Genomic DNA, 27,916 nt, shown 5'->3' on the forward strand with positions numbered 1-27,916 from the left:
TGCTTCAGCAGGTGGGACTGGTGAGCTGCTTATGAATAGCTGTGGTAAGGAGGATAAGCTGACCCAAAAGATGAACAGGCTGAAGCATAAATGCGCTGTTCCTTGCTTAAGGTGTTTCATTTTGGTGCTGAAACCAGGCTGCTCTTTTAGTCCTTGTGAGAACCTGGACATTGAGCTTTTCTCAAACACCTCTTACATTCCATAGTGCAAATCACACACAGGAGACTAAGCTTGTCTTAGGCACCATTTGCATTTGACCACAGGAGGCTTTGAGCATAAATGAAGCAAATAACAAGGATGTTGGCTCTCCATAGCGTGAAAGTAGGGTTGTTCTGACCCCTTGTTCGAAGCTGATAAACCTCCGTAGGAATATGAAAGGATGACTCAAGGATGAGCTGACTCTTAGGTGCAGTCAGAGAGCAGACACCAGAATAAAGACGACAGAGGGACCCTTGGGGAGCCTCAGCTTTGGAACTGCTCATGAGCTCACTTAATTATGCCCATAGAATCACAAAATGGTTTGGGTTGGAAAGGAGCTTCAAGCTCATTCAGTTCCAACCTCCTGCCATGGGCAGGGATACCCCACACTAGATATATCACCCAAGGCTCTATCTAACCTGGCCTTAAACACTGCCAGGGATGGGGCAGCCACAGCTTCTCTGGGCACCCTGTGCCAGTGCCTCAGCACCCTCCCAGGGAAGAGCTTCTGCCTAAGAGCTCATCTCAGTCTCCCCTCTGGCAGGTTAAAGCCATTCCCCTTGGCCTGTCCCTACAGGCCCTTGTCCAAAGCCCCTCTCCAGGTTTCCTGGAGCTGCTCTAAGGTCCCCCCTTCAGGAGCCTTCTCTTCTCCAGGCTGACCCAGCCCAGCTCTCTCAGCCTGGCTCCAGAGCAGAGCTCCACAGCATATCTGTGGCCTCCTCTGGACTTGCTCCAACAGGTTCATGGCCTTCTTATATAGAGCACACCAGAACTCCACACAGTGCTCCAAGTGGGGTCTCAAAATGTTCAATGTGAACACAAAAATGCAGGGCTCAGGTCAGAGGGTGAGATACCCTTGGTGAAGAGGACCAAGATGTTGCTGTATGCTTCTCCTCTACTCTTTCATTTAATATTGACTACATCTAAACAAAAACACATGGAATGGGACTTGCTGATTCAGTTAAAGTCACCATTGTTGAGTTATATATAACCACATGCCTTGTGAATTGTATTAAGAAATGAAACTGGTTGGCTGGTGTCATTTCACCTTAATTCAGCGCAAGGGTACCATGAACTTGGTCATAGGTCCCAAAAGAAGGGTGGTCCTGAATGACTCCTTTTGGGTCACAACAGCTGTGTTGCTCTCCCAACAGGCAGATGAGTTAAAGATAGCACAATGCTCTAGAGAAGGAAGCTGTGTCAGATGTTTTCAGCTGCAATGCTGAGGCAGTACTGCATTTTAAACACTTTGGGCCCCTAAAATATGCCACTATTCCTTATGTCATTATTTTAAAATATATTTATTAACTATATTGGCTGCCTCTAGTTGGAACAAAGAAATTACAGATGTATCAGGGTCAGAACATTGATTTTGTACAGAAAGCTGGCTTTTCAAATGATTTCCTTGCCTCATGTCTTCCAAAAACTCTGCTTTGAGTTTGTTGAGTTCTTCTGCCAGGCTCTTCAGCTCACTTGGCTGGATGTTTTTATCTGAAAGAAAATAAAGCCAAACTTTTAACTTCATGCTTTAAGAGAAGGTTTACCGACTTTCACTAACTCTGTCCAGCCAACTGAATGCGATTGCTTCCATCACCCCTACAGGGCTGGGGTTTATCCCAAGGGAATGTCACCGGCTGAGTCCCACCTCATGAGCTATCCCCCAGAACAGACTGCACTTACCTCTGGCCTCCTTCATGGCCTGAGAGACGAGTCGTCTGCAGGTCTGGTCAGCCTGATGGACAGCACTGGCTGCACAGATGGCCCGATCGGCTTCCTGCCGGGGTGACACAGGAAGGAGGGACACGTGCAGACACATGATGTTTGGTTCAGACTCATAAGCTTTTAAAGCTCTCTTGGAAAACATGTAACGCATTAGCAGTGGCTGGTGCAGTGCAGGCTACTCCTGTGAGTTGGGGGCAGGTGTGTGCATCAGGGTGACTACCACAGATGGGTATGTGTGATGTTAAGTGAGACAAGGAGGCACAAAAGTACAAAATGTAATCAGTTCTAAGTAATGTTAAGTTTGATAGCTTTGTAATGGAAAATAACTGCTGTGCTTAGAGGTAGTTGACATAGTTTCAGGCCCTCAGGCCTTCAGTACAAAAGGTGTGAGAAAAGCAGAATAGAAGGACAGGACCTGGGGATGGGGAGTAACTGGGACTAGCAGATGTCCAGGATGAGAGCAGTTAAAGATAAGTAGAAGGCCAGGATGACTGCTATGTCTGTAATGTTAATTAAGCTTGCTGGGAAAAGTAAACGACCCTTAAAGACCACCACACTTTTGTAGGCATGCCGGAAACCTTTTGGAAAATGATGTAATATGCTCAGTAACCATATAAGGATGACCTGTATAGCAAATCGGAGACACACGTTAGGAGGAACTATCCCCCGTGTCTCCCGGCGAATACCTGCTTGTCAACTTGAAACCCTGTTGGCAAGTTTGTTCCTGGAGTTTTCTCCGAATCATAAGAAGTGAAAATTATTTTCGTCAGGGTGTGACAGCTCCAAAGTCCCTTTGCTACTACAGAACATTTAACAGTTTTCTTCAAGGTATTTCAATGGTTTAACTTAGCAAGGGTGACAGCTGTACCCACTTCAAATGGGAGTAACTTTTCTGTGCATGCTTTTGTACTTAAGAAATAGAATCCTAGACTGGTTTGGGTTGGAGGGGACAATAAAGCCCATCCAGTTCCAACCCCCTGCTAGAACTTCTTCCTAAGAGCTCATCTCAGTCTCCCCTCTGGCAGGTTAAAGCCATTCCCCTTGTCCTGTCCCTACAGGCCCTTGTCCAAAGCCCCTCTCCAGGTTTTCTGTAGCCCGTTTAGGCACTGGAGCTGCTCTAAAGTCTTCCCTTAAGGAGCCTTCTCTTCTCCAGGCTGAACCAGCCCATTTCTCTCAACCTGTCAAAGAGCTATTTCTTAGTTTCTATTGTGAATACAATTCAGGTATAACTCACTCATTCCCCACCACCTGGCAGACCCATGACCGGAGTAAAGCAGCGCTACCTTTTGCTCAGCGTTTTCCTCATTTTGCTTCACTGGATTTTCCAAGGCAGCAGCCAGCAAAGCGATGATCTGCTCACTGAGAAAACAAGGATGAACCACATTAAACAAAGTTTCACTGAAGATTCTTCTTTCATTTTGTAATGACACCTCAGCACAGGAAGAAACCCCCAAGTTTTCAGTTTAAATGTATGAGGCAATCAATGAAATTATCTTTACAAGGAAAGTTAGATGAAAACCAATTATAATTAAACCTACAGCCAATTATTTCCAGGCTGAATGTTTCAGACAATTTACATATATTTTTAACCTCAGTTTAGAACTGTGGTTTGTTTTGGAGGTAACTCTACAAAGAGTGATGGCTGTGAGGTCAGAGCCATTGGCAGGTACTGTGCATCACTGATTGGCTTCGGAAAATCACCATAAAACCATTTAGATACGGTAGAAAGCTTCTGCCCACACATCTATGAAAGCAGGATCCCTGCACTGAGCATACTTCTCTGAAGTGCAGTCAGAACTTTGCAGGATGAGGCTGTTCTGTTCCCAAGCATTTTTCTTCAGATCTGGCATTTCTATTTTGCTTGCCATTAAATGTATTGTCTGGTCAGGTAAGGGATGACTCCTCAGCTGATTTCTCTGCAAGCAGCATTCAAGTGAAGACTCTAAAAATATCTGGCAGTAGCTCAAGGAATCTAAAAGAACATCAATAGACAATTTTACCTTTAAACTGTTCAAGTAAAGATTTCCAAAAGCAACACGCACAGGAAAGGCTTTACATGAATGAGGAACTTCTACAACTAGTTCTGAGCCTGAAAATAACAGAATCACAGAATCCTAGCGTGGTTTGTGTTGGAAGGGACCTTAAAGCTCATCCAGTTCCAACCCCTGCCACGGGCAGGGACACCTTCCACTAGAGCAACTTGCTCCAAGCCCCTGTGTCCAACTTGGCCTTGAACACTGCCAGGGATGGGGCAGCCGCAGCTTCTCTGGGCACCCTGTGCCAGGGCCTCAGCACCCTCCCAGGGAAGAGCTTCTGCCTAAGAGCTCATCTCAGACTCCCCTCTGGCAGGTTAAAGCCATTCCCCTTGTCCTGTCCCTACAGGCCCTTGTCCAAAGTCCTCCCCTGGCTTTCTTGCTGGCCCTTTTAGGTACTGGGAGGCTGATATAAAACAATTTTATCTTCAAGGCTGCTCATCTAGAGATCAACGTACGAAAGGCTTTAAGTGATGCAGTAATTCCTAACAACGCTGTAATAAAGCTGTTGCTTGCTATACTGCAGGAATCTAGCAATAAAGAGTAACTCATGTTCTGCTAGAGCACTTAAAGAAAGGCACTGAAAGCACATCGAGTTTCCTACACAACACGTTCTCACACATAGGCACAAACAGCAGTTACATTTGCGAGCCAGCTGGAACACCTCGTATCTCATGCTCTGGTAATAGAAGTTGTCATCCAGGATGATGTAGAGCGGCCCGGATTCGGCTGTGTGCGCGCAGTAACGGCCACCTCCGCCCTCCATAGAGCGGAGCAGCCCTTGCCGCTGGCAGCAGGCCATGAAGCGCTCCCAGGTGGGCTGGCTGGAGGGGCTGGGGGCTGCCAGCGGGTCCCCGGTGAGCAGCGCCCGCAGGAGGCACTCCAAGCACTGCAGCAGCGCCCGCCGGCTCTGCTTCCAGTCGGGCAGCTGTGGAGGGAGCAGCACAGGGGTGAAAGCTCGCCCCGGCCCCACATCATCGCCATTACCACAGCCACCACCACAGAGCTCCCGCCCGCCATGAAGGAAGCGCCGCGTTGCCTGGCAACGGCCGCCGCGCGGGCAGTGACGCTCTCGAGCTGGCCAATGGCCGTGCCACGCTGTTCCCGGCTGGCCAATGAGAGCAGCGCACGGCACTGACCGAGGGGTTTGGTTCCGCCCCTGGCTCCCGTGGGCGGAAGGCCTCCGGTGGGATCAGCTCGTCGTAGGTGAGGAGCGCGCAGGCCCAGCCCTGGCGCTGCAGCAGGCGGCGGCGCAGGCCGCGGGCCAGGCTGGATTTACCGGCCGCCGGCAGCCCGCAGAGCACGCACAGGCCCACCCGGCCGCCGCCGCCGCCGCCCCGCTCATCGTCATCCTCCGCTGCCGCCTCCAGCGCCGCCACAGCCGCCGGCTCCCGCTGCCCGGGTCTGCTGCGCGCATGCGCGGGGCGGGCGGGGCGAAGGGGTCGGCGTGGGCCCGAGCGGGAGGAATCGGTTTTAGTCACCTTTAATTTGATAATAAACTGAATAATAGGGTTTAGTGACCCCGGAGGCGTGAGGATAATGAGCGGTCCCGGCTATACCCAGCGGTGGCTTTTGTTATCATAAGATACCATTGGGTGTTCTGAGCGTGATCATTTAAGTCATAATAACGTTATATGCTTGTTAGAAGGTATAAATGATAATAATGTTTAATAATAGCAATTGCAGATGCTAAGGACACTTCTTCGGAAGACCCTCTTTGCCAGTGCTGTTGGTGCCTGCAGCATATTTTGGGTTGTTCCATCCAGTTCTTCAGTGAAATGGCCATTAAGGGAGCTGGAAATACCACCTTGGTGAGGTGATCCTGGAATTTATTCCTTCTTTTTGCTGGTTCCTATTCCCAGGGCTCACAGGTGAGCGCAGTCAGTGTGGTTTGCTCTCTGATGTACACACTGACCGGCATCCACAGCTTCCTCCTGGCCAGCGATTTTTTTTCTCCTTGGAGCAGCTGCTTTTCCATGAGCTGTCATTTTGACAACCTGTGTATGTTCATATCGAATAAGTACCACTTCCCAATTGTCCCCTTTAGAGTGATGAAAGTTACCTGTTGCTTCTGTAGTGGAGTCAGATCCTAGAACAAATCTCATACCATGATAACCAGCAGACATTAAACCACTATTGAGTTTATAATGTTATCCCTGGTACACCACATTTTCTGTTACAACAGGAATGGCTTATTCCTTCAAGACTCAGATCCATTATCTACAGAGGTTTTTTCCATTGCTGGTGGCCAATGTGATGTTACTTTTATAGTTGGGTTGGAAGGGATCTTAAAGCTCATATAGTTCCAACCCCCTGCCACAGGCAGGGACACCTTCCACTAGAGCAGCTTGCTCAACTAACTGAAGTGGAAGGTATGCAGGTGACAGGTAGTGAGAGGTGGTATACAGATCCCAGCTCTGATAGTACTGCATGGAAGCTGAAGCTTGGAGCAACACACAGGAAAAGCTTCGCCTGTGGAGAACAGGGAATGGCTGCATCGCTGGCAATGTACAGCCAAGAGGATGACCCAGGAGGTAGACAGGCTGCAGACTTCCCATGGGGTCCGTCTGTGTTCTAATTTTCACAGCAGTGTATGACTAGAGGTGTGTAAATGATGCCTAAATAACTGAATTCACTCCTGTTTGCCTGGCAATTAAGGCTGTGCTTAGAAGAGTCCTGTTCTGTGATGCTCTTCCAGATTTCATCTAACAGGAGCTGAACTTCAGATTTCTGATTTAAAACAAAAATAGGAAGTGAGGTAGAAGAGGTACAAATGCAGCCAGCAGTGACTAGGAGAATAATGGATGTGACAAAATCTATGTTCAGTGCCTGGTAGCATCAAGTCTTTTCCAGAGGTATGTGCTTTCAGGAAGCATTTTGGCTGCACAAGGAGAGGAATGGAGGACAGCTGTAATTCCTTGTCAGAACTGGATGAGGGTTCCCAAGGAGCTTTTCAGGCAGCTGGTCTAGGTGGGACTGCAGGTCGCTGAGGTCCTGAAGGAGCTGCTGGAAACTGGGTTTGCACTGGCTGCCTGAAGTCAAAACCACATTTTGTGAAGTAGTTCATGACTTGAGACAACTGCTTCTTTAGCATCTTTAAACAGTTGCTAGGATTTATAGATATCTTTATCTCTCTGCCTGCCCCTCTCCCTAGTAGCATTTACGTTGCCATTGTGCTGTTTTCCATACAAGCATTTAGTCTACTATATCTGATATGAGGCTGCATGGAAAATTCTCCTAAACAGGATATGAGACATTAGGAACTTCACAAGGATACAGCAATGTAAACACAGCAAACATGAAGTTAAAAACCCCAGACTGGTTTGTGTTGGAAGGGACCTTAACGCTCATCCAGTTCCAACCCCCTGCCGCGGGCAGGGACACCTTCCACTAGAGCAGCTTGCTCCAAGCCCCATCCAACCTGGCTTTGAACACTGCCAGGGATGGGGCAGCCATCAGGATTCTTTTCTAAAATCTAATATAAATCTCCCCTCTGCCAGTTTACCCCTTATACTATCCCTATTTGCTTGGTTTTAAACACTACAAACCTTGAAACAGGAAAATGTGGTACAGTAAAGAAATCAGGAGTTGATGTGGCAGGCTGGAAAAGATATTGCAGAAAATCAGGTTAATAGAAAACAGATTTTGAACTGTAGCTAATATTGAATATTAAGCTAATGGTATTTTAGAACTGTTTTTCATTTTCTGTAATATTCTTCATATTCTCTTGCAACATTTTGGTCTGATACTTTTTATTTTGCTTTATCAGCATTGGATCCACAGCCTGGCTGAGCAGCTTCTCTAGTATGTGGCTGCAGAATTCAAAGTTCAGTCTTTGGCTGCTCTGCTAAGTAGCAACCCGTTCCATCCCATACTACTCACAGCCTGTATTGACAAGACAGACAATAAAGCTTATGCTTACCCAAGCTGAAATCTTATCTAATGATTTATAAGTGATTTTAAATACTTGGTTTCAGTGTATCGGAAGGACACAAAGTCACCAGTAACTATATTAGAGAACAGGCATGGTATAATTTGGATTACTAAACATGAAATAATGCAGGCATGCATCTATCTTACCTGATTACTTCTTGTGTTATGACTTGGTGTGTTATTTTGCTTTGGTTGTTCCACATTGTTATCCCTGAAATAAAAAACATGTCATCAGGAAAATCCCCGTGTGGTTTAACCACCTTCAGGGATGAGGCTGTAGTGGTGAGATCAGGATTCCATGTCCGACTCCAGCCCTTTCCAGCTTTGACAGGTGACTTCCATGTGTGTGCCCCTCTGTCCATATAATACAACTATCAGTAATAACTAGGGAAGTGCACTGTATCTGGGAGAAAAATGATTGAGAACTGACAACTGGAGTATCTGGATTAAACTACCTAGTAGCAGAGGACTGGCTCCTATGCAACGTACTGTTAGCTGGGATGATGTTTTCTTTTTGGTGGGCTGGAATTCTTTGTATAGATCAAGCATCTACCCAGCTTGCTAAATGAATCTGGAGCATGCTCCCAGGTGTTGAAATAGGCATTTGTAGTAAGTGAAATACCTGTGTTGTCTTCGGCTTTTCCTGCAAAACTTCCTCCTTATTGCGTCACGTTTAATGACTGCTACTACAGCGACAGTTACAAGTGGCAGCACAAGGAGGAAAAAAATAAGGAGACCATCCCGAAGTGATGTATCTAGAGAAAAAGAATTGGAATAATGTAAGGTAGTAATCTTATTTAACCTCATATTGAGAATTTTTTTCTGCTAAAAACCACCTTTCTGTTGTAAAAACTACAGTCTTCAAATTATCATAGATAAAAACTAGTAACTTCACTGAAATGTATAGATTCTATGGTCAGAAACATAGGATTTGGCCTTATGTTATTACAAGTCCTTTCTGCCTTACCCACCCCATATTGTTTGAATACACAAACCTTTTTCTTTTCCATATATTTTGTCAGGAATTCTAAAGCAAACAAACTCATTTTGTATTTCCTTACCAGCAACTGATCTGCACCTCTTCTCGGCCTTCCTAAGCCTCTAATAAATAGAAAACATTTTTTCCCTTTCCTAAAATAATGAATTTAGAAAAGCTTGATAAAATATTAATGTTCTTTGCCTCACAAAGCTACAGATGATGATGAACTTAGCTTGTAAACAGAGAGAGGGAAAACATTTTGTGTGGTCTCAGTGTAAAGGCTCTTACACAAGCTGCTTACAACTGCTGTTCGCTGCATGTACCTCCTTAACCCCTCTCATTTCTGTGAGACCCTTTCCACATATAAAGGCTGATGTTTTCATAAATCATAGGCTGATTTGGGTTGGAAGGGACCTTAAGATCATCTAGGTCCAGCTCCTTGCTATGGGTAGGGATGCCTCACACCAGACCATGTTGCCCAAGGCTCTGTCCGACGTGGCCTTGGGACACTGCCACGGAGGAGCATTTACCATTTCTATTGCTCAAGCTATAGTCTTCCTCTGTTAAATCCATTGTATCAGAACTGTTTTAAATACCTAAGTAAATATCTAAATATTTAACAACTTAACAATGTAACAGTAATCCTGAGCAACTAACGTATTGCTTTTTAGCTCAGACAAAACAGCTCAGATTCTCCCTTGGACCACCTCCCTTGATGTCTGCAGACATACAGCTCTGGTAATAACATCTGCTCTTCAACTTAGTCCATGATTAAGTGTTCCATGTAGTAGAAAAAAACAGTCGAAAAGTGACTGAAGCCCCCTGTTATTAGTAGATCATCAGCCATGGGGAGCAGAATGAAGGCCAGTTTCACAATCTTACCTATGTGAGCTGGACCACTGTCAATGCTGCCCCCATAGCCTGACCGGTTACAGAATGGAGGAGCCCATCCAGAGTTGCAGTGGCAGTTCCCGTTGTTGTTACACACCTACGGTCGATACAACAGGGATTAGTCAAGCAAATGCCTTTTGGAAGTGGCTGCTCTCAATCTCCAGTGTATATTTGGAGTTCCACATGGAAGAGTGCATGTGGAAACAAGAAATATGGCATAATATTGTATAGAAATACACAAAGTAATAACCAGGAATAAGCTCTCCCCCTCCATCCCAAAACACTGAGTGATACTGATACTGCAAGTTAATTCTCTATAGACATTAAACTTTGGGGTTTTATTTGCCTGCAATAGATTATAGTCCAGAGAACTCAGATTTAAAACCTTTGGACTCCATTTTGATCTTTCATGGAAACATTTGTAAGTGAGGAATCACTTGTCCTTGTCAAAGGAATATTTTCCTTTTATAATTCCACAGCTCACTAGTAATAGAAAATTCCCTAGGGATATTCAGAAAAAATGCCTTTCAATGTCAGTGCTAAGCAGTTTACAGTGTACTGACACATGAATTACAGATAAAAAGGTGGACTTAACTTTTAATACAGGTGAGAAAACCCCAAAGCCATCTGTCTGGTTATTGCTTTTATGCAGGGATTTTGCACCTCTCTTTGTCTTCTAGAAACAGGGCATGAAGACACCATCTACTCACCCCATTGTCGTTACACTTCTGCTTTACATCACAGCTATAGCCCAGATTACTTGCATCAACACATTCAAAATCCAAACAGGCCTGGAAAAAGTAATTGGTGTCTTTCAAACTCCAAACTTCAAAAAATCCTGTCCTTTTAGAAATAGGTAAATGTATGTGCTTAGAATTCTGCAACTTTTACTTAGATGTCCAGAAAAAGGGCTGGTAGAACATTCAGTACTTCACAATTTTATAGTTGGATTTGTTGCAGAGAAGTCTGTGGATGCATTTTGATGAGTAATTTGGAAAACTGATAATATAGCTCCTTGGTTTGTAGCATCCCAGTTTTTGACGAGCTAATTGTGTGTGTGTATCTCAAAAAGGAGATTTTTTTCCTTATGGCATACAAATAAGAGAGCTGTGTAATGATTCTGAAAGTTCTGAACTTCCCAGTTGGTGAAATACATTCTTTAATGCTGCTGTGATTCATCCTACCTTCTTTTCTCCACAGGCTGTTCCATCATGAACTTGAGCAGGATCAGGGACATCTGATCCTAAGTCAAAGTCAGAAGACCAGCATAAAACCCCAGATGCGTTATTGACAACGCTCCAGGCAGGAAGGTTTTGAAGACTAACAGATGTGCACTGGAGCTTGCCACACAGACTATGCCTGTATTGAATGAAAGACACTCAGAAACAAGGTGAACAGGGAAAAAACCTCACAGTTTCAGTGCAAATACACCATCCAGTCAAACCTTTTAGCTTGCATTTCAAGGAAATCCTCTTTTAAATCTTATGCTTTAGGAGTTTGTAACAGAATATATGTTTTTTCCATTGTAGATTTTAGAGTTAGCTTTTATTTGTTGGTGACTTACTGAACAGGACATTTCTTGTACACTCCACCTTTCATTCCACAGTTTCCAAACCTGTCTCCTTTAATATTTGCTCTTTCAAAGCATGCATCAGGTGCTTTTCGTGCCCCTGTACAAAAAGCAGTGAATCTTAGTAAGCTACTAGTCTTAAAAATAGGAGAAACAAAAAGAGATATTAGGAATATCTATTAGGAGACTGCAAGTCTTTTCACATTAAATTATCAACATACCTTTTCCGTATATAGATTCACATTGTGAATCAAAACTCTGGCATACTCCATAGTAGCAATAAGCCTTCATGTTGCTGCATGGGTAACCATTCATGATATAAACATCCTCTGGGCAGTAGGCATCGCTTCCATTGCAGTACTCGGGTAGGTCACAGAAGTCCATTTTTGATCTGCACTCTGTTCCTGCCACTTTAAACTGGAAGCAGAGAGGAATGCCACCCTACTTTTATTTTGCAACAGCAGAAGTGCTGACACAAAACAATGACAACTGGGAGCCTTTGGGGATTTTAAGGAAGACAAAGCAGTTTTGGGGATCAGTTATCTAACGAATATCCAGAACTTCCCTCAGTTTCATATGTTGTAGCTACAGTTTATGAGCTGAGCCTACACAGGACTTGGGTAGATCATACAAATATGTACACAAGTATCAATTTAAAAGCAGCCAGCTGTCACAGATTTGGGAGAGCCTTGGTGCTGCATAATGGAGATCACTACTACTGAGTCACCTGGTTGCTCCTGCCTCCTACAAGGGGTGACACAGAGATGATATTCCATTTCTAAGCTAGTGCCTGAGAGTTGTTGGACACAAAGTCACTGCTTACATGCTTCCTACTGGTGAATATAGCTTGATAATGGGAAAGTATACTGAGTGCTATGATAGCTCTTTTCGAACATTAAAAAACACTAGTAAATAGTATTAATTTAGCTTAATACAACAGTCTACCTTGCAGTTCTTGCAGCACAGTCCTAGAGCGCATTGCGATCCAGGCGTGAGTTTGCAGGTTGCAGCATCACAGCAAGGGTTAGTACATTCCTGAAGAACAACCATGGACAAGGGGACACAACGTTTTTACTTTGCTCTACAGCTAGGAAACGACATGATCAAACCAAGTGCATGGACAAACCAGACTTTAAACACACTGTCTCTTTTGTGTGTTCTGAGCTTGACAGCTTTCTGCTCTAACAGGAACCAGCACAGTTTGGCTGTATTTTCTTACTACAAGTCATCAGAAAAACATCTGTGTTTTGATGTGTTGTGGCACAGGGGCATAGGATGTGTTTACACTTTAAATGGACACTAAAAGAAGCAGAACACATGGGGGTTACTCCTTATCATTCCTTCTCTTGTCTTATTTTTCCACTACACTAGCAGTGATTTTAGGCTTTTACTAACATTTATCTTCATATTGCTTGCCAAGATGTAACATTACAAGGAAAACTCCTCAGATATTAATGAAAATACTGAAAGGCCAGCATTATACAATAAATATAGCAACAAATATCATAACACAATATACAGCAAGTATCCAATTGAATTTAATTCATTACCTCTGGTTTGCCACAGTCACATTCTTCATTACTATCGACCACGTTATTGCCACAGACAGGTTCCTTGTAAACATTACTTGTTTTGGGAGGATTTCTAAGGCAGTTTCCTCCTCCACTGAGAATAAGGTTCTCAAAATCATCAGCACTGCAGGTGCTGAAATTCCTGGATCCACTGGAAAGCATAATATTACTTTTTTATTATAAGCATTTTGCTTACAGGGAATAATACAACTCAAGCCCTTAAAATATTGTTCATCTATAATAAATAGCGTGTTTTATAATGCTGGGAGAGCACAAGATAGTTTATTTTGACTATTTTGCAATACAGTATAGTACTAAAAGTTTAAAATAATATTTATAACACAAATGAAGTACTTTCAGAAGTCAAAGAGATCATCAGATTATCCACTCTGGCACCCTATATAAAACAGGCCTTAGAAATCCCTTTTGTGTAATGAGTCTGAATATGCTTGATTCAAAAATACTTTCCAGAAAGGCATCCACCTTACTTTGAGTCCCTAAGAACTCATGAATACATCTTATTGTAGTAGTTTTGTCCAGTGTTCAGTTACTGATTTATTAATACAAATTAAGATGATAGATAAAATAATACGATCTTTTTCTCATAAGGGGAAGCCAAAGAACAAGTGAACTGAAAGAAGCATCAGCTGAGAGGTTTGGTTTAAATTAACTGTTAAGAATGTGTGTGAAGGATACACATTTGCATGAATCCAGTGAATATACATAAAGGTTTCTCAGTTCTCAGCAGGGTAAAAAAACCAGCAACACACTATCATTAAAATAAATAATAAAGAAAATCCAGTTTTTAGGAATGCTACAAATAAAAAAATACTGGATTGGAAAAAAAAAAAAATACAAAGTTTCAAAAAGTTAAAATGGTTAAGTCCTAACTCAGTGAATTCACCTCTGTGATTAAACCTTTCAAAATCCCCATTCACAAAAGTTCTTCAATATCCATGGGAGATTCACAGCTTCTAAGGCATAGTCACTGCAGATAAATTACAATTATTGAAATAAAACAACTGGAAATCTTACTTATCTGTGCTGTGCATAATATAGGATGCAGGACACCTTGTGTCATCATGTTTCATTCCAAGATTATGTCCCAGTTCATGAGCAACTACTGTAGCATGACGCAACACATTGTCATGATTCAACTAATAGAGAGAATCAGTGTTAAAAAAAATGTGACACTAAAGAAAATACTGTGTTATTATTGATTTATTCAAGCCCCAGAGCTCTCAGAGGCTGTGAAGACAGAATACGGAATTGTTTTGCAGAGCAGAAGCAGCAAGAACTAACAATTTACCACTTTATTTTCAGGTAGGGCCAAATTCTGCCACTCTTTGTATTCCTTCCATTAGGATCATGTTCTGAATATTAACAGTTGGCAGCTGGACCAGAGGATCATGCCCTGTGTGTGGCAGTGTTCAAGGCCAGCTTGGACAGGGCTTGGAGCAAGCTGCTCTAGTGGAAGGTGTCCCTGCCTGTGGCAGGGGGTTGGAACTGGGTGAGCTTTAAGATCCCATCCAACACAAACCAGTCTGGGATTCTGTGATTCTGCAATCATTGTAAGTTGTTTCCAACTGAAATAATTCTATTCTGTTCTATTCTAACACAGTTAATTGCTCATGACACTGATTTCAATGGAGTCTTCAATGACAAATGTACTGTTAAAGAACAGCTGTTCTGTTAAAGAACAGAATCTGCTTCTGAGATTGTCCATGGCATTGTGGCGTTCATACTGTAAGGACAGGGAGCTCTGGAGATACAATTCTGCCGCAAGAGTGATGGAGGAAAAAATACGTTCTTACTAATTTTGTCATCTTTAAAATTTTTGCCTATTTACAGCCTTACTGTGGGGAAATCCTGACACTTGAGAATATAGTGTGTTATGTTCACTTTCTATCCATGTAAAGAGTAGAAAAATACACAGTTTTGTAGCTGCATCCCCAGAACACTGTGGTTATGAACTTTAATGGTATGAGGATGGCTTTTTCTTATGCAACCTTGAGTTAGATGAATTACAAAAGGTGATCAAAAAGTTATTTCAGGACTAAATCAGCCAAATGGACTGGAATGTGATGAAGGGAGATGAGGGAAATTGGGAAATACGCCAAAAGTTTTAAATATGCACAAGTCTTTACATAAGAAACCCCATGAAAGGAACTGTACAACTCCAAGCCTCGTCTCTGAGACTGGGGTGACTTGATCAAATAGATCAGCAAAGGGCATGTTACTTATTAGGCTGTACTTCTATGGAGACAACGTCTGCCAATAGCAGTACCTACAACCATGTGTATTGTAAATGCACAGGGGAAAGCCTTCAGGTGTCCCACTAGCAGGATATCTGTGATGGTTTAGCAGCTCCAGTGCTAGTTTCTTCCATTAACCACAACATTGTGTACTTACAGTGCTGATTGACCCTCCCTGGACTTGTGAGCAGACGGTACCCACAAAAGCCATTCCAATGGATCCACTGTAAGAGCTTCTCCCTCTGCAACAAAAGCAGTTTAAAGGTGGTGTTGAAAGAGGGGCTGAATGTTTAAAAGTTCTACTAAAAGACAGTGATGAGTTTGAAACAAAAATTGCAAGGCAAATTTTGGTCTTGAAGTCAAGAAGAAATACATCACCATATCAGGGTTTCACTATAATTAACAATGAATACCTGAATAAATTAGCTTGAAAACAATGATAAGTCACCCAAGCCTGCTGTGACAGTGTTTCTGAGTTCACAGAACCACAGAATGGTTGAGGTTGGAAGGGGCCTCTGGAGGTCATTTGGTCCAACTCCCCCCCTGCTTAAGTACAGCCACCTCAAATTGATTATCTATAAATAATTCATTATAGTTTCTTGTCTATAAATGTTGAAAGCTGAATGAATTTTACTCCAGTTGTATTTTCATTCATACACAACCCCTAAACCATACACATCAGCAACACTGGCAGTGTGGGTAGTTCTTCCACTGCATGAAAACTTACATGATGAGGTGGCCAACATCATTTCTTGATCGTTTAAGAAGATCTTTCTGTCTCCAAGAGACAAATCTGCTGAGCACATCTCCAGCTGACCCTTCCATCACAGATATGTGGTTTGTGTCTGTCCAGATCTCTAATCCAACCAGAACAATCTGGATGTTTAATGCTGCATACATCTGGAAAAAACACAGTGATAATTGCTATACATCAGTCTGTTTCAAATGAGTTATGACATTACATCACTGCTACTGAGTAAACAGTAAGTTCAACACAGTGATGAGACATAACTTTCTTTGAAATTAAATATAAAATATTAGTATTTATAAATTAAAACAGCTACAGGTTGGGCAAAGAAGAGATTCAGAGCAGCCCAAGGAGAAGGACTTGAGGGTGTTGGTCGATGAGAAAATGAACATGAGCCGGCTTCAGTATGCGCTCGCAGCCCAGAAAACCAACTGTATCCTGGGCTGCATCAAAAGGAGCGTGACCAGCAGGTCGAAGGAGGTGATCTTGCCCCTCTACTCTGCTCTTATGAGACCTCACTTGGAGTATTGTGTGCAGTTCTGGTGTCCTCAACATAAAAGGACATGGAACTGTTGGAACAAGTCCAGAGGAGGCCATGAGGATGCTCAGGGGACTGGAGCACCTCCTGTATGAAGACAGGCTGAGAAAGTTGGGGCTGTTCAGCCTGGAGAAGAGAAGGCTGCGTGGAGACCTCATAGCAGCCTTCCAGTATCTGAACGGGGGGTATAGGGATGCTGGGGAGGGACTCTTCATTAGGGACTGAAGGGGTAATAGGTTAAAACTTAAACAGGGGAAGTTTAGATTGGATCTAAGGAAGAAGTTCTTTACTGTAAGGGTGGTGAGGCACTGGAATGGGTTGCCCAGGGAGGTTGTGAATGCACCATCCTTGGCAGTGTTCAAGGCCAGTTTGGACAGAGCCGTGGGTGCCATGGTTTAGTGTGAGGTGTCCCTGCCCATGGCAGGGGGGTTGGAACTAGATGATCTTAAGGTCCTTTCCAACCCTAACTGTTCCATGATTCTATAAAATATATTTATGAAATATAAACTAAATATATGTGTTTATAATATAAAACTAAATAACATATGACTGAAGTCAGTCTACTTCATGAAGGTACCTAACATACCTCTCATTTGGAGAAGTTGGAAAGATGATGTTCATTCATTTTCTTAGCTGTCTTAAGGAGAAACTGGGAACAGATCAGTAGTAGAAACTACTGAATCTAGGCAATGTATCTGACCTACCCCATCAACATAGTTAATCAGCTCAACTGTTTCCTTTTGCACTGCAGCAGCGTCAGATTTCTTCATCAAAAACTGTAAAATACCATGTAAGAATGTCAAAGAAAGAAATTAATAGAGTATTAAAATGTATTTAGCATTGGATGATAGCATTACCCTGTTGTTATCCACAACCACAAATAATTCCACATAGCTTTTCTGTGGCAGGACAGCTCGCTTCATCTGCAAATTAGAAAGCACAGGAAGTTAATATAAGAATTAACAAGTTCAAGGTTCTTTACTTATCTTTCTCATGATTTTCTTTTCAGGTGCTTATAAAGCAGTGATGCATTTTTTAACATGGTCTCAAAGGTCAATTTGCTCTGTTTTTCCACACTAATACCTGTATATCAGTAATTCACATCTGGTCAGACACTGGGATGCATGAGCTGGGTGGCAGCTTCATGCCTTTCATGTCATACCCATGACTGCCTTGGGCAGACCTCTGCTCTTCTGCTAAAGGATTGCTTCAAGCTGTGTTAAATTGTGCTGTTCTTCTGTTTCAGGATGTCCTTAGTGATACTCCCACCAGTTTGAGGGCCATGAACATGAAGGCAAAACCCACCTGCTGTGACACCATGCCCAAGCAAGAGCTCTGGAGACCCTTGGCTGCTGGGATGGACTGAGGAGGTGGCTTGGACTGAAGCTCTCAAGAGAGAAACAGAAATGTATTTACCCTCAAAAGCTTCTCCCTGCTAGAGGTACTGTTTGAAACAAAGGTGTATTTCACAGCCTGCTTCACAAACGACTCCTCGTGATGAAGGCTGCTGTTCAGCACACCACACCGGAAGGGGATATCCTGCATATCTTCTGACTGGTAAAACACATGCTCAAAAGTGCTGGATGCGTTGAGTGGCTCCATTCCATACCATTTACCACCAATGTAGAGAATTCCTCTAATAATGATAAAAGAATGAATAATTATTCCACAGGTGTTCCCTCGTGGTTATGACTAGATGATTGAATGACAGCTGGATACTTAGAAACTAGAACTGTTCATACCACTTGGTTGAAATGAATTATTATCTTACATTATCTTAATATAGGGTGTAAGTTCAAACGACTGAAAGGGTCTCTTTTAGTCCTTATCTCTAGTCTCACTCCTAGCCCCATGCAGCTAAAGTAACCTAGTATTTTAGAAAAAGATATTTTCTAAGACACAGAGAGAGGCTAAAAGCAATCACCAGGGTGTTTGTGAGGGCAACAGCAGTATTGCACTGCTGAGTGCATTTGTCCATGGCTCATAAACACCCGGTCTGTGCCCATTTGCTGTTCTTTTAGAGCCTATTATCTTGCTTTCCACAATCTCAAACTATATTTAGAACAAGAATTCTCTAGTTAATATCTTGTGAAAGAAGATCTTCAAAAATGTGAGTACGAAGTAGTCAAAGGATTTGAGTCTGATTAAGTTTTGCAGAACAGTCAAAATGGAGTATCTGTTCTGCTTACTTAGATCCGGCATTACCTGAAACACCAGTATGTTGGCCATTTTATTCTTCAGTTAAAGGAATGCCAGAAGTGTCATTATTTGTTGTGAGTGGCATCTCACTGTGATATTATCAATGAAAGATATGTGGGTGATCTTTATCCTGTTTTCCTCTTTCTCCTTGTCAAAAAGATATCAAACTGAACAAGGCTACTACATGCAACAGGTATATCCAAAGTCCAGCTAAAAAGCCCAGCTCAGTGAACACCAGGGAGCATGGACACACTCTAAGCACATTCTGAGTATCTGCACCATGTGGTGTGTGTGCCATCTCATTTTATCAACTCGTGGACTGATTCTGCAGGGAGAAACGATTGCCCTTTATGCATTAATCTGGTCCCTGTATGTTTCTCCAATTAATGTAATTTTATTGGTTTTGAAACACAAACTGAGGAAAGGCTGAGAGAGCTGGGTTTGTTCAGCCTCCAGAAAAGAGGCCTCAGGGGAGACCTTGTCACCATGTTCCAGTATGTAAAGGGTGGCTACAAAAAAGATGGAGACTCCTTTGTTACAAGAAGTCACATGGAAAAGACAAGAGGTGATGGGCACAAGTTACTCCGGGGGAGCTTCTGACTGGACAAGAGAGCAAAGTTCTTCACCATGAGAACAACCAGCCATTGGAATAATCTCCCCAGGGAAGTGGTGGATTCACCAACATTGGACACTTAAGATTCAGCTGGACAGGGTGCTGGGACATCTAGTCTAGGTCATGCTCATGCCAAGAAATGTTGGACCAGATGATTCCTAACATCCCTTCCAACCTGGGATTCTATGGTATGATCGAGTGTCTTAAGTTCAGTGAAAGCTCCATCAGATTGTTTTTCTTCTACAAAGGTGTCTCTCGTCAAGACATTTGCATCACGTAATAGAGGCTTCAGCTCATGCCTGTGTTTTGCTTATGTTTAGATTATGCTCTCTCACTTTATCCTTTCTCTGTGAAGGAATTTTGGGAAAAGGGAAAAAAGGTGTAGCTGAGGGAAACTATAAAACCTGTAAAGAGCTTCAGCTTCATCAAAAGGTGAAATATTGAAAGTATTTTAAAAGATTTGCAAGATAGGATGGTGTTTTTCAGCTGTATGATGAATTTTACTGTTTTACATTGGTACTGCACAATGAATTACCCTGAAGTAACAAGCAAAAGTTAATACCTAAGGCCATCGCATGTGCTAAGAGCAAGCACCGAGTCAGCAATTCCTTCAACAGTGCCATGGTAATAACAGTGTGTCTGAAATGCAACAAAACCATGTGATTAATGACAAAATAAAGTTGTTGCCTTCAAATGCAAAGTCATTTTCTAACTAACCTTTGTATTTGCATGACATTAAGTCTGGCTGTTACGGATTTAGAGAGTTCATTGTTCTAGAAGTAATCCCAGCCTTCTCGGAGTAAAATATGACTTGACATGAGTACCTGCAACAGGTCCCTTGCTTCTCACAACCAGCTTTTTAGTTTAACCATCACCATCTTTTAGCAGAATCTTTTCACCTACATTGCTCACCCTGTTCTTTAACAGACTGTTCTCAAAGGCTGATATGAGATCTCCCGTCCACAAAGCACCCCATGAAGTCCTGCTGAGTTCACATACAGTTTAAAGTTGAAATGAAATACAGAAGTATTTATAAGGCTTGTTTGGCACCAAAAAACTACAAAGCTTTGATGCTGCTGTTGTATCTTTAATAGCATACTTATGCAAAGGCGACCTTATCAGGCAGCTCAAATTCAGTCTTGGCACAATCTCCTGGCATCTCCTTTCACACCTTGGAAAACAGTGATGTATATCACCATAAACAGCCCACTCCCTCATAAAACACCAAACCTCATGTTTTGTATCAATGGTAACCATTAAACAGAAATGCTACAAATGCGAAGACTCACAAAAACCTCTTTCCAGACAAATGTATTTTCCTTTTGTAGATGCTTTTATGTGCATCACTTTTATTTCCCTTTCATTGATAAAAATGTAACCTATTTTCACTGTGCTGTTATAGAGATACGAAGGCACTCAGAATTAATGGTTGTGCATTCGCTTTTGCTTTGCCAATACATTTAGATGCACACACATCCTTCTTGCCCTCAGTTCTATTAAACTGGTAATATCTCCTTCAATTCATAAAGCTTGGCTTCCCCATTTTGAAGAAACTCTGACACAAAAGGGGAATGTTATTAATACAATACCTCATTTTTTGATTGTGTGGCCTCCAGTTTCCCATTTTCCCCGTATGTGTAGAGCATAAAGTCTTCGCTAACAAGCTTTCTGGAAACAAAAATAAGCTACTGCTCTTTTTAACAGAGAAGATTTACTTCTAGAAAGCAAGAAGTAAATCAAGAACCCTAGTAAGAAATACACAGTTAGCAGCACACTCATGCTAATTGATATTAAAATCCATGGATGTGAAACAAAATACCTGAAAATGAGCTGAATTACTTGGAAAATAAGTTATTTTGAAATCCTTTAACTAAAGTATCTGTAGAAAAGTCTCTGAGCAGACTACATTGCATCAGGGCCTGGGCTATTACAAGCTCAGGAATGAGGAACAACAGTAACAGACACATTTCTTACATACAACATGGCTAACAACCCTCCCTTCACTAGTAAGAAGCTAATACTGAGATGAATTCTAATGTTCCATAAGGATTTTCTGAATTGTACTATCTTGTGCTGCTAATAAATAATTAATTGAAATACATTTCTTCACAGACAGAAAAAATATTATTCCCTTGCATTTGCAAGCTTGGATCATAGCAGAGACACTATTTAACAGTCATATTGTAATTAGCATAATCTCCCATTTAAATGGTTTCTTCTGGATTTTTTTCAGTATAAAAATACTTGTCTATATGCAGCTAACTCCCAAGATGGTGTGATTCCTTAGAACACTCTACTGCATACTTGTTTCTCTTCAGTTTTAGGAGATATGTTCCATTTCTGGTTTTAACTGAGTAAGAAACATTGTCATCAGAATGCTCCTGAAAACAGAACAAAAGATATCACTTGATTAGGAGAGTTTCTACTTGGTTATTTTATCCAAGCTTTGAGAAGAGACATCCAACTACTATGTGCATTTGAAGTATCTACCAAAACACAGATTCCTAACCCTTGTGCCTTCTATATGTCAGTCTCAGCAGCACACTGTATATTTTTCCCTATGGAAAGTTTAAATTCTATTAATCTATACATTTTCATTGAGAAGACAGAAGGGCACAGCACATGAATGCACCTTTTACCCAACTACCACATTGTGTTTCGTGACACCTTATGTAAATGACTCACAGATTCTTCCTTCCCTAATAGCTTTGCATGAAGATGACTAATGCTATTTCATTACCAGTTACTGCAGTAATTGAACTCGATATCTAGCACAAAGGTAGATGACCTCAGACTGAAGAAGAAAGGCTCAGATTATTCTCTTTTAACTCATTCATCTTTGCAACTCTGTGGCACCATTTCTACTAAGCGAGGATCAGCCCCTTAGGTGCTACATGGTTGAAATCCTTTGGTTATCCAAAGACCAGATACAATGAGCAAAAGGACACACACAGCATGGACATTAGTTCAAGATCTAATCAGACCTGGGGGAAATGGAAATATTCTTCATATTCCTTCTCCCTTTTATCTGACAAGGCTGTTAAAAGCACTAGAAGTTTGAAAGGCTCTAACTTAAAGGGCAGTTGCAGACCTTTGTGGGAACAAATTTACCCAGAACTAGTTGAAAACACAAAGAATCTGAAGACATAGTGCAGGGCACGATCCATCACAAAAATAATCTATATACACCATACACTATGTGTGTAACACTAGCATTGTGCAAAACAGCAACATCAGAAGAAAAAAACAGAATAACCAACCTCGTGATAAAATGGGTGATGTTTCTCTCTTCCTGTCAGACGAGGAATAATTATTTCTAATGTAGAAAGTCTGGATGTTTGTTCAGAAAATACACCTGAAAATAAAGAACTTTTGGATTATGCTGGGAAAGTCACAGAAATCAATGTTTTCATTCATGGCCAAGTTACTCTTGGTTTCTGAGTGTTGAAACTAGATGTATGCGGCCTCATTCCCTATAGCAATGCTGTTTTGACTGTATTTAAGGCTAATGACTGCAGCATTCCAAACACAACTGATGTAAAGTGTTAAAACCTGTGAATTTAAGCAAAAGTTTTCTTAAACAGCGTGTCCCAAACTGGCTGCAATCTTAGCTTTACCTCTTGGTCTTAGTTACTTACATTATAAACTGGGTATTAGCTCCATTTTTTCTCATTCCTTCATAGAGCCAATATCAAACCAAATTATTTTTTGACTGAAAAAAACATAAATCCCTCAACTGATATGATAGGAACTTAATAGAGAATCTCATGAACAAGAAAAAAAGAGTAATGATAAAAAATTCTTTCCTGTATTCAGTGCGTACTTCGATAGTGATGAAGAAACAGCTGAGGTCTGGAGAGCTCAAGAGAAACTATTGAATGATTTAAACACAGTTTTTCTTCATTCTCACATATCCTGGATTATTAACTTTGTCTTTCAGTTTTGAAACAGTTTTTCTTCTTCCATGATCTGCACTTCTAACCTGATGTACCACAGAAAACCCATGCAGGTACCCTCTCTGTCCACCCATCTGTCCCCTCACGGTAATTTCTGAAGTGAAAACCACCTGTACAAAGGATGCTAACATCTCAGATAGAATTAAGTTCCTTCAAGCTTTGTGAAATCACTTTGTCAGTGCCAGGAAGCCTGTGCTGATCTGTGAATCCATAGCATGGTTCTATATAGACATATAGTACTATTGCTTTGAATGATAGATCCAACTTTGCCAGGATATTTCAGAATTTATAGAGAATTGGAGAAAACTGTATCTCCATTAGCATATATTCAACCCCCAAATAAAGTGTGGATTTTTTTTTACTGTGTACAGAGCTATTTGCTGTGCTATTGCCTCCTAGTTACTGTTATGTCCTGCACTTGTTCACTTCTCCCTCTTGCTCATGTCTCCACTTCCTTTTGCCCTTTACTTGAGTAAACAAACTCTCCTTTCAGTCCTCTATTTCCATTTAAATCACTTTACTCATATTCCCTTCCCTATTGCCCGAAATGAGGAATACTTCAGAGTTGTCCTCTGGATGTAATTCTGCCACTTGCTGTGTCTATAATCCTGGCTCACAGCGTTGCCTCCAGCCACTGCCTGACATTGCTGCATTTTGTTTGTTCCAACCACAGCCAAACCCTTGCAAAAGCTTTTTGGCCTTTTACACTGTTATCAGGATTATCTCCAGAACATCATGCTAATGTGGAAAGCTACAGGTAAGAAGGCTGCTGAGTATCTGGTTTTAGGTGAATAGTTTATAAAGACAAAAACAATCTCTAGTGACTTTATTTATAACTGTGTGAACTTGAATTCATCTTCCCTTTTCCTGTCTGCTCATCAGTCTGGTTTGAGTGCGATCAACAGAGGCAAACCCATTGCTTTTAAACAGTAATAACATGGGTTTTAACAATGGAAGCAGTTTCTTCCTTCTTAAATTGTCCTTGCATAAGGAAACAAAGAGATTTCTTCTCATTTATGGCAGTCCAAAGTCACCCTCAGCCTCCCACATGTCTGTGAAAGGAATTTATAATGGCAAAGGAGCCACAGAATCACTGATTCAAAGTGGAGAGGAGGATTCGTCAGTGTAATGGTGATCTCTACCCATTAGATAACATCAGGATTTCAAAAAGGTAGGTGCAGGTAGCATATATTTAACATTAAAGGCTGCCACTGCAACTAAAATGTGGAAGTTGCTATTGGCAAACGGGTCTCGGTCGAATGATCGTCTCTCGACATTTACTTCTTTGTTCTTAATCTTCAGCAATTTTACTACTAAATCACAAAATCCATCTAAATTCATATCTGCAGCCAAATCATAAATGGCAACGAGTTAATGAGGAGCTAAAACAAAACTGCAGGGATTTCCCTTGCATTACTGAGAAGAAATCCTTTTCTACAGTCTTTACTACTGATGAGAGTAAAGCGCAGTTCTCACAATCAGTGTCCTGTGCAGAAGGGGGTGTATTTACGTACCTACTACATCCTGGAGGAGAAACCACAAAGAGCTCAGCTATAAAAAGCTTCCAACCTGGATTCTTTTCCCTTCACCTCTTTCTTTATTTTCTCAATTAGCAGGTCAGCTAATAGCCTAATGCCTGGGGAGAGCCAGGGCTTGATTTCAAAGCTGTGCAACATTATGATCAGGACCAGAGAATATGAGAAGACTAGGAGAAACTTTCTGAATACATGAGAAAAACTGAAATGAATCTTACCTTTCATCCCAAAAGGTTTTCCAGTTAAAGTTAGTCCAAAAGTGAACAAAAATAGGCTGTGTTTTAACATTTCCTGGAGAAACTACTACAGTAACCCAGCAGACACTGTGTACCTGGCTCTATGCAGGAGAACTAGAAGAACAAGAACCGTCTGCTCCGAAGGTAAACAGCAGAAAAAGCACTTGGATGCTTCATCTCTGCTAAGGAAACGGGAAGTAAAATTTAATCCATTAGGCTTTCAAAAAAAAACTGGTTAGACAGCTTAATGCAAATAAAAAGCAGCACAGGTTTAAATGCTGATTGCAGAAAGAGCACCAACCCATGCCAGGATCAAACTGGTTTATTCCAAAGGACTTTACTGCCCCAGTGAGATCATATGAGATTAGAAACACGCTACCGATGGATAAAACAGGTTGTTTAGAATGGTGATTGTCAGCTCAGTGAAAAAACTAGCATAGAGCAATTAGAAATTTCAACATGTTCTTTTCCTTTTTTTTTTTCACCTTTACTTTAAAAATAACCAAAATACAGTGTATATGAACACATGGAAACCCCACAAACTCATGGAAACCCCCAAAACAAGGGTTGTACCCAACTCTTCTATATTAAAAATAATTCTTCTCACCAAAGGTCTGTGACCTGATGCAGCTCATCCCTCTTCTAGGTTCAGAATAATCTTCCGAGGCATCATACAACCACATTGCCACCAAAAGCAGTGACCAAATGCTTTTAAAACTGGATAAATTTGAAACACATTCCAGAAGCATCAAGCACATTTAGAACCTGAAAAAGGAGACTGAGGCAGCACAGTTTTCAAGCTAAAACATTTACATTAATTAATTTTAATGAATTCATTAATTAAACCAGAGCAAACATATTTTCCATTGCTAGCAAATCACATGAAACAATGACTTAAGTGAAAGAGAAAGAGATGCTGATGTGTTTGTAATGTCAGCTTATACAATGCCTGCTGAAGTCCATCTCCCTATTTTTACATCTGTAACTAATGTTCCTCAGCCGAGCACAAGGAGTTAGAACTCGATAGCCACGTTCCCTGGGTTTATGTCTGTAGCACAGCAGCTTTCCCTGACTCCAGAAGCTGGGATCCTACTGAAAATTAGATGAATCCAATCTTTTATTTATAGTCTGTCTCCTATGTGGTGCCCTATTAGCATGTAACTCAAAGAGAGAATTCTATTGCTCCAGATGTTGCTAGTTTATGAGGTCCCGTAGCATGGACATGATTTTAAGGATTTCCCACCTCTCCAAGAACACTTTATTTTAATAGAAAAAGGACTGAGGATGGTGTGAACCTCATGCACTTCAACAAGGCCAAGTGCAAGGTCCTGCACCTGGGACAGGGCAATCCCAAGCACAAACATAGGCTGGGCAGAGACTGCATGGAGAAGCCCTGAGGAGAAGGACTTGCAGGTGTTGGGTGAGGAGGAGCTCCCCATGACCTGGCTTCAGTGTGTGCTTGAGCCCAGAACCCCCCAGTGTGCTGGGCTGTACCCCCAGAGCGTGAGCAGCAGGTTGAGGAAGGGGATGTTTCTCTCTACACAGAATCCCTCACTAAAGCAGATGCTGAAGAATCCCCAAACCTCCAATACAGCTTCTACACTCTTTCAGTGGTGGTTTTGATTTCAAATATCATCATTGCAGTAGTGGTGATACTGAAATACCACAAACACCAAGCAGAACACGGCTACCAAAAACTCCAGAGCTCCTATTAACTGCTTCAGGATATGTTGGATTCATGTCAACTTCTGTTCAGTTTTGTCATCCAGAGAGGGGAGAGGGGAAAATCCCAAACCAGCTCAAAATCAATAAACCAACAGCACCGGAATGATGCTTGGAAACACATCTCAACTATTTTTTGTAATTAAAAAACCTCTCAACTGTGAATCACTGAGCTGAAGAATGTAAGTGTCTACTTCAGGGTGTTTAGAAAGCATCTGAAAACATAACAGGTATAAAGGGAATGTAAAGGACAAGATAATTCAGGTCTTTTTCTTAGAAGAGCACATGTCTGTCTTTTCAAATCACTATGAAACTGCTGTTGGCACAAGTTAAGCTAAGGGAGAACTGTGAGATATTTGTTCAAATCAAATTATCCTGTCCGCAAACTCTGCTCCTGAGAGTTGCCACCATCAACATCTGAGAGTCTTCAAAACACATTGGTTTTCCTGGCAATGAAAATATGAGGTAGACCAGATAAAAATACTGGACTCTGCATGCCTGTGCTACCTGTGAAGCCAACACTTGCTTCCCTATCAACAGCTTTTACTCAGTGCATTTCAAGACACTGAATAAAAGCAGTTCAAGTCAGGCACTGCCAGTACTTCCTCTAATGGATGGAATAATAAAGCTCTTTAAAAGAAATACCACTAAAATAAATCAAAAGCACAAAGAAACTACATCCTGTTTCACCCATTACACATCAAGACAACAGAACAGTGAAGGGATGACATGTGGGTAGAAAGAAAAGCTGTAACTCAGTTTATTTTGATTACTTCTCCATTGTTAAAACTGAAAATGGGAAACTGGGGGTTTCATACAGCTTTTAGTAATGCTCGTTAAACAAATAAGCCACAAAGGGCATACAAAATTCTCATGTTTAGGAAAAAAAACCCATTCTTAAGATCTTTCATAAAACTGTGTGCAACAGTGGATAGAATTACAGTAACAAAATGCAAGTCAACAACACTGAAGATCGGTACAGTTCTAACTCCACAAATACTGAGCTTTGTAAGGTATAACTGCCCTGACAGTCCTTCTCTTGAAGTCCTCTATCTACACACATCTATCTCTCTCCATTAGAGAACCCTCCATTAGAATCATAGTGTGCTTGTGAAATTTTGTTTGGCTGCGAGTTCTGAACCAGGTCCATTAAGAGAACCATTTTATTATCTATATGTGTCTGAAGAGCCTGCATTTGGTGATCAATATAGTCCATT

At 41.6% G+C, this 27,916-nt stretch overlaps 2 protein-coding genes and 1 long non-coding RNA gene across 5 annotated transcripts; 1 reads left to right on the forward strand and 2 right to left on the reverse strand.

Moving 5' to 3' along the window:
• Window positions 1-1,461: 1,461 nt before the first annotated feature.
• PSTK (phosphoseryl-tRNA kinase) lies at window positions 1,462-5,545 on the reverse strand. The gene is made up of 7 exons (XM_061459547.1): window positions 5,513-5,545; window positions 5,093-5,434; window positions 4,596-4,881; window positions 3,697-3,892; window positions 3,204-3,279; window positions 1,879-1,972; window positions 1,462-1,689 (listed from the first exon to the last, which is right to left on the reverse strand). Exons 1-7 carry the CDS (start codon window positions 5,543-5,545, stop codon window positions 1,484-1,486), a joined length of 1,233 nt encoding a protein of 410 aa, XP_061315531.1. The 3' UTR covers window positions 1,462-1,483.
• A 98-nt stretch (window positions 5,546-5,643) lies between these two features.
• LOC133272011 (uncharacterized) lies at window positions 5,644-20,584 on the forward strand. 2 transcript variants are annotated; one of them, XR_009744324.1, is made up of 3 exons: window positions 5,644-5,769; window positions 10,957-11,146; window positions 17,685-20,584. It is a non-coding gene; the product is annotated as an uncharacterized LOC133272011 (long non-coding RNA). The 2 variants fall into 2 exon arrangements; XR_009744323.1 differs by having other exon boundaries at window positions 5,644-5,764.
• LOC133272008 (disintegrin and metalloproteinase domain-containing protein 9-like) lies at window positions 6,409-25,745 on the reverse strand. 2 transcript variants are annotated; one of them, XM_061458554.1, is made up of 23 exons: window positions 25,585-25,745; window positions 24,960-25,156; window positions 22,511-22,605; window positions 21,555-21,631; window positions 20,840-20,918; window positions 19,813-19,889; window positions 17,855-18,074; window positions 17,296-17,361; window positions 17,143-17,214; window positions 15,880-16,052; window positions 15,310-15,394; window positions 13,933-14,054; window positions 12,877-13,048; window positions 12,272-12,361; window positions 11,548-11,743; window positions 11,321-11,426; window positions 10,941-11,115; window positions 10,467-10,547; window positions 9,748-9,853; window positions 8,509-8,641; window positions 8,034-8,097; window positions 7,502-7,554; window positions 6,409-6,985 (listed from the first exon to the last, which is right to left on the reverse strand). In XM_061458554.1, exons 2-23 carry the CDS (start codon window positions 25,027-25,029, stop codon window positions 6,907-6,909), a joined length of 2,391 nt encoding a protein of 796 aa, XP_061314538.1. In that variant the 5' UTR covers window positions 25,030-25,156; window positions 25,585-25,745; the 3' UTR covers window positions 6,409-6,906. The 2 variants fall into 2 exon arrangements, with proteins under 2 accessions (XP_061314538.1, XP_061314539.1); XM_061458555.1 differs by lacking the exon at window positions 25,585-25,745 and having other exon boundaries at window positions 24,960-25,182.
• Window positions 25,746-27,916: the final 2,171 nt, after the last annotated feature.

This window comes from Pezoporus flaviventris, unplaced genomic scaffold (genome assembly GCF_033815535.1).
Source record: "Pezoporus flaviventris isolate CSIRO_AGI_PZ_B2104156 unplaced genomic scaffold, CSIRO_AGI_Pfla_v1 ptg000029l, whole genome shotgun sequence".
NCBI lineage: Eukaryota > Metazoa > Chordata > Aves > Psittaciformes > Psittacidae > Pezoporus > Pezoporus flaviventris.